At 37.7% G+C, this 6,518-nt stretch overlaps 1 protein-coding gene across 1 annotated transcript in view; it reads right to left on the bottom strand.

Moving 5' to 3' along the window:
- Window positions 1-1,022: 1,022 nt before the first annotated feature.
- The window catches only part of SV2C (synaptic vesicle glycoprotein 2C), an 86,253-nt gene continuing 80,757 nt past the window's right edge, over window positions 1,023-6,518 (bottom strand). The window contains exon 12 of the mRNA XM_049794666.1: window positions 1,023-1,206. Coding sequence (XP_049650623.1) covers window positions 1,023-1,206 — 184 coding nt within the window. The remainder of the gene's footprint in view (window positions 1,207-6,518) is intronic.

Below are 6,518 nucleotides of genomic sequence, written 5' to 3'. Positions count from 1 at the left end.
TGAGTTGTTTTAATTACATTATCCTCTATATTGAAGGTATGATCTAATGAATTTTACTAGGTGGCATTCTATGGCCATGTATTTTTATAACCAATCTGCAACAAAGGAAAATATATTAGAAGTGTAAATACCAAACGTACTTCTGAAAGCATCTTCCTTTTCATATAGTTCACTGGCCTGATTCTTCCTTCATTCATATTTACAACAACATAAACATTTGTATTGATTCACTCCTGGATTAAGACAAATCCACCGTTTTAAAATGGCAAAAATATTCTAGATGCCACAAGTGAGAAGAAAACAAAATTCTTCTGGAGGATCAGCAGCAAAGAGTGAAAGTTTATTTTGTTATTCTCTTTGCTGCTTACCCATATGGGCTTTTAATCTCCCTGCAGTAGCTGTTGCCTTCTCCTCAGCAAATAAGGGGTGTAGACGGTAATCTTTACTTTAGACTGAATCTACCTAAAAAGATTTCCCAAGAAAAAGGCATTGCCACAAGTTTTTCCATCTCAGCACAGCTGCAGAAGGTCAGTATTCTCAGTCCTGTTGTGGTCTGCAGAGCTTCCTGATTAATGCTGCATGCATCGATATATTAACATTCTCTGCACCAACACTGCGAAGTAGTTGACTTGCATGTCTGTACTGTTACAAAAGCTCACAATGCCATGGCCAAATTTAGCATGTATTTTTTTTAAATAATATGACTGCTTGCATTTTAAATATCTAATTATCAGTACGGTTTTTACTTTACTGGATATGTGACCGAAAGTGTTTTAAGAGGTAGCTTTGCAGTTTGAAGTTAAGTGGGTTTGAATAGCAATGTATGCAAGCAAACCAAAGTGACATTTAAAACTTTCATACAGAAGTTGCTAAATCTCTGCCGCTCCAAAGTATCTTTTGAGTTTGATTTCTGACATTTGAGCACTCTACTAAGCGTTGAGAATCTGAAGCCTTTGCACCATCGGTCAGGAGAGTTGACATTTGTATGCAGAAGGAAATAAATAGTAAATGGCTTTTTCCAGTTACATCAACACCTGGGTTCTTGTGTCAGGAAGCCGAAGTCCTACCAGACCTCCACACACTAGAACAGTAGAAGCAAGGAGAATAGGGATTGCTTTGGTGATACCAACAAGGGAACCGAATATTAAGTTTCCAAGTACAGCTGCTGCTTTGCATAGTGCATTCAAAAAGCCAAAGCCTGTTGCCCTAGAAGAGAAAACAGAAGAAAGTTAAAAAATGGAGGAAAGAGTGAAGCCATTGAGACAAATCCTCAGTGGGATTAAATCAGTATAACCCTGGTATCTTAAACAGAAGTTATGCCAACAAGGATTCTGTGCTTCTCTTTATAATGCGAAAACAAAGCTCAGCTGCTACAGCATTTTATTAAGGCAAATTCATTCTGCTGCCTCAGGGACTAAAATCTGAAATAAATGACTGAATAGGTAAGTTTACACCTCTACAGTAGAACAAAGGACTTGCAAATGGAAATTCAGTAACTCTTAAAATGCTGGATGTGAGGTAGGAGGTGTAAAGTCGTTCTCAAAAGAGAGCTACTTGGTCATTTGGGAAAGAAATCATAAGAATAAAAGGATGACCATCTTGGGGCGCTGAATAGAAATGTGTTTCTTACAGAGGAGATGCATGTTCAACCAGTGCTTTTTCAAAAGGCTAATGAGACCTCCAATAATAATGAATGTTTGTCTCTTAGACGTGAAGAGAATAGGTCATAAAAAAATCTGCTTTGTGCAGAAGAGATGTCTGAGAAACTTTGGAGAAAAGGCAAAGGAAATAGACTGGTAACAGAACGTATGACACAGGCAAGTCAGAGGGGCTTTTGCATTGCAGTGGTGTGATTTTAGTAGTCTGGATTAAGTACTTTAGATGTTTGGTTGCCCATGAATAGATGTATGATGCAAACTGCCATCATTTTAATAAATTGTGTTTTGACATGACTGTATGATTCATAGTTGCAGGAATGACCTTGTCCTACAAAAAGTGTCCTAACAAAAATATCTGTATGATAGTAGAATGTTTATCATTTCTCAGATCTCTTAGAAGTGAAAGAAAGAAGGACTATGCAGAGCTCACACTGTGCTTGATGGAATAAAATAATAAGAATCAAGAGGATAGATGTTCTTTTCAGAACAAAATGCTTCTTTCTTGTTAATATTAAGAACTGCCATTAGAAGGAAAAAGTCCCCAGTCTAAACAGCAGGGATTAACAGAAATGCTAATGGTCTGAGTGACTAAAAAGAGCCGTAGTTATTGTACTGAGGTGCATGTGAGGGAAAGGAAGAAGTCCTGTGTTCAGATGTAGCCTGAATTCCTAGGAAGTAAGTCTGAGAAACTTCTACTGGAGCTCCTAAAGAGCAGCCCAGAGAATCAACTTAAAGTAAGCAGACTTGGTCCCAGGTGAAAGCAACGATATAAACTCTCAATATTCTTTACAGCACTATTTTTTGATTTTGAAAACAGCAAACCGTGGTATGAAGGGAGAAGAGATCCTCTGCCTCAAGAAACTGATGGACATGGCCACAGTCCAGAGTGTCACTAGTTCATCTCCCCTGCTCTTCTGCAAATCTGTATGTCAGTAGAGTTGATTAGTCAGGCCCCTTGGTGTCCTACATCCAAGCCTTACACTAGAGGAGAGGTAAAAGCTTCTGTCTAGTATAGTTGACCACGATACAGGGTTTTTCAATACTGTCCCTTCCCTGACTGTATCTGACATGCTGTGCTTCAGAATTATACCAGTGCTGGTATATTTGAGGACCCTGCACCAAAAGAATGATGAAAGTAGGTCTGGATCCTTCTGGTGTATTTCTAAATCACTCTCATTTACTCTAAGAAGCAGAACTCTAGTTAACCCACAGAGTCAACTTCAGATTCCGAACAAGATTCAGAAATGTGGTAATTTGAAGTAATGGTACTTTTACTGTCAAATTTTTAAATCAGTTAAAAGGATGTTTGCAGAACAGAATGAAGACATGGAACAGACTAATTAGCATACCTTCAAAAAGGTTTTTTTTCCTGTTAATGTTAAATATTCATTTGTCCATGGTTGCAATCCAAAGTCAATGTCCTTGCCTAAAACGTTATGGAACTAAAACCAGAAGAGTTGATATTTACTGTTCCAGTGTCAGCTCTGTGTATTATATGCCTTTTCTGACCCCAGGACAAGACACAAGTTATTCTTTTTTGCTGGGTGATTATAATCATAATATATTTATTATCAGTTTGGCAATATGACAGCACTCTTTAAAATACCTGAGATTTAGCAAAGTAATTATTATTTTGTCTGAAGTAATCATAAATCCTCTTTGTGTAGAACATGGCACTCATCCAGATATTGCATGATGATAAGTATCAGCAACATCTAAGGAAAGAGAGACAGGTCATTCTGATGGCAGAGCAGAAACTTCCCAGAAAAACGGTGAAAAAAACGAGCAGAAGAGTCCCAGATATGCCTCCTAAATGTTCAAAGCCCTTACTTGCTTGTTTTTTCTAAATTTGATTAAACCTGCAGTACTTTTACATAGTGCGTAGTGCCAAGAAAAGCTAAACATGCACATCCTGGAGATAACCATCTTGAAAGCAACATGCTCTCCGACAGTGCTGACGAGTGAGGGCTGCCAGAGAGCACACTGCTGAGAGCAGCAGATGAGGAAATTTTGGAAGTCTTGCTTGTGACGCTTTCTGACAGACAAACATTTGCGGGACCTCCTTGAAAATGCCCTCCTCAGAGGAGGAATGAGCCAGTTAAAACTTGCCCATTTTAAGGATGACTTATGGAGGAATCAGTCCAAAGGAAGAGTGGGAGATGCATGCTGAAGGAAGCAGTGAAGAGCCACCCCACTAGAGGAATTTTTCACAGTCTATGAGAAGAAGTTCAGATCTCTACCACAGAAATGTCTCTACCACAAGGGCAGATAAAGCCCAGAATATCTGGAAGAAGCTGACCCAGGATGGGGAGAAACTCCTGAGAGGGAAGGAGCTCCAAAATGATGCGTCTTCTCGAGTGAACGAGAGTGGGGGTAGGAAGGAGGAGCATGAAGAGAAAACATGGTGGTAAAATAGACTTTATCTCGAACATGTAGGAAGAGGTTAAAGACAACAGAGCCAGCCTGGGAAACAGAGTTTATGTCATAGAATAATAACAGGTTTCAGCGATTCTGAACAAGTCAGGGGAAGAAGGAGAGGAAGAGTGAGAACTGTTCTAATTTCAGCCTCCTTTACACACAGAAAGTATTTCTAAAGTTACAATTGTGATCAGTGTCTGCACATGTAAATATGATTTCTTCAGCTGTCAGTGCTTATGTAAAACCAAATTTGCCCCCAAATTACAGTAACAGGAAAAACCCCCAGTGTTCACATAGAGAAAATAGACACTTAGTCATCAACAGCCTCAGCATATTCAAAGAGATATCAGAACTCCCCAAAGAATATATAGATCTAGCTAAAGAAAATCTGGATAGATAGAGGCAGGAAATCTTTGGAAGGGCAATAGCACAAAACATATGGGGATGCCTTACTTACATTCAGTGTTGTTTTATACTGCCTTATAAACGTAAGCTGTTTCACAGACGCTATTTGCTTGTATCAACTAGTTATAACTAGGGGCATGAATATAATTTTCTGAGCAATTTGGACCATTTCTTTTCATGTGCTATGGTCTGCAGATAGCACATTCAGTGCTGCCACTGTGCTTTAGATCTACTATAGGTTATATACCAAAGATTATCTTATTAAGATTTAATGCAATTTTGTAATACAATATCTCTTATATCTGAGCAAAATTAAGGTAATTTGTTGGCACTGAAAAAACCGTTCTGCTTTGTAAAATGGACTTATTCAATTTTTCTAATTGTAAGGGGTCATTATTAGTCTAATCCCATTAATGTTATCAAATCATGAACAAAGAAGAATAAGACAAAGTAAGCCCATTTTTATTGCCCTTGGCTGTCCTGATAATAAAAAATGAACAACCCACCAGAAGTTCAATCTTTTAATCTTTAAGCAGTTTTCAGGCATGTCCTTTTGCCTAAAATATGCACATCACTGGCAGGAATAGTAAAATTTTTACAGGCTTAAGTAAAATATTGTTGAGACCTGTACCTGAAAAGCATTGTCACTGTTCAACTGTCTGCCTTCATATCCTTCAATTTTAATACTGTGTTTCAATGTGAATTTGTTGTGTACTAATAGCCAGAACAAAGACATTAAGCAAACTGTTGAGCTCTAGGGATAACAAACTCAGACTTGTTCATTTTTAAACATCTTTCTTAGAACAGATTTGTGATTCAAATCAACTAAAATCTGTATTAATTCATGCCTTTATAATTAATTATACTGAATCCAGCGGGGTAAAAATAGCCAGGCAATAAATATGCTGCAATTCACATACATGTACTAGCATAGCCTTCTATTGCAGCACTAGTACAGTCTCTGCTACACTGTTTCAGGAAAGTGCTAAAGTGTACAGAAAGTCTGCAAATGATCAAAGATATGCAATGTGTCATGTCAGCATCATGAATGAATTAAGTGAAAAAATCCAAAGGCATAAGGCCATTACAATATCCAACAATTTCCGTCATGTTGATTGGTTACTGGGTGAAGCATTGGCACAAAAATGGCTTTTTGACTCCATGAGCAATCCTTATTACTGGTCAATGGAGTTCAATGGCAAGAATCCCTTGCCCAGCTAGAGAATGTCATTAAATCCTTTGGGCACATCAGTAAGATAATCCTGGTAAATCAATTTAGGATTGCCTTAAAAAAAAAAAAAAAAAAAAAAAAAAAAAAAAAAAAAAAAAAAAAAGTTACAGATGCAGTATTGTTACGAGAAAAATGTGGAAGTCTTACAAAATGTCAGGTCTGAGACAAAGCTGTACATTAGGGAAAAGGAATTTTCCCCAATGTATTTTACTTCTGTTGCTGGGAAAGCAGCGACAAAGAAAAACGCTTAGCTTCCTTTCACTCAAGCCCCACGTAAAAATGGCAAGAGTCCAAACAGTTAAAAATAGAGGGATTATCTAAACCTTTAGATTAAAAGAGCTTGTTTCCTGGTTGCCACATATGTTCCTTCTTAGACCTGGTGCTTGTATTCCTACATAAAATACTTCAGGCCCACTTTTCCATTGCTGATAGTCAGTGTACCTGAAAACTTCATTGTCCTGCAGTGTAGTGCTACTGAAAGTGTAGCACAGATATTTAATAAATTTCTTGCCAGAGCTAGTGCTGAACCTATATAGCAAGTTACAAAAAACCTCTGAATATCACTTTTCTGGGTGTTGATAATATGCAAAATCTATTAAAATGGAGTTTCTGAATGTGCTATGGACAATTTTCTAATGTCCAGACATTTTAAGATCTTTTAAAAAATTACTACAAAGGTGCATATCATAGCCTGGCCAATTATAGCACTCAGTGTGCAAGTAAAACTGTGGAATTTGCCTTCCTGCCTTGGACTACTGCCCAAGGCATTGCATAGGTTCAGCACGTCATGCCTTAAAAACATTAAC

The sequence above is a fragment of the Accipiter gentilis genome, chromosome Z (assembly GCF_929443795.1).
Source record: "Accipiter gentilis chromosome Z, bAccGen1.1, whole genome shotgun sequence".
NCBI classification, from domain to species: domain Eukaryota; kingdom Metazoa; phylum Chordata; class Aves; order Accipitriformes; family Accipitridae; genus Astur; species Astur gentilis.
Note: the sequence above shows the minus strand (reverse complement) of the source record. Positions and strands in the feature narration are given on the sequence as shown.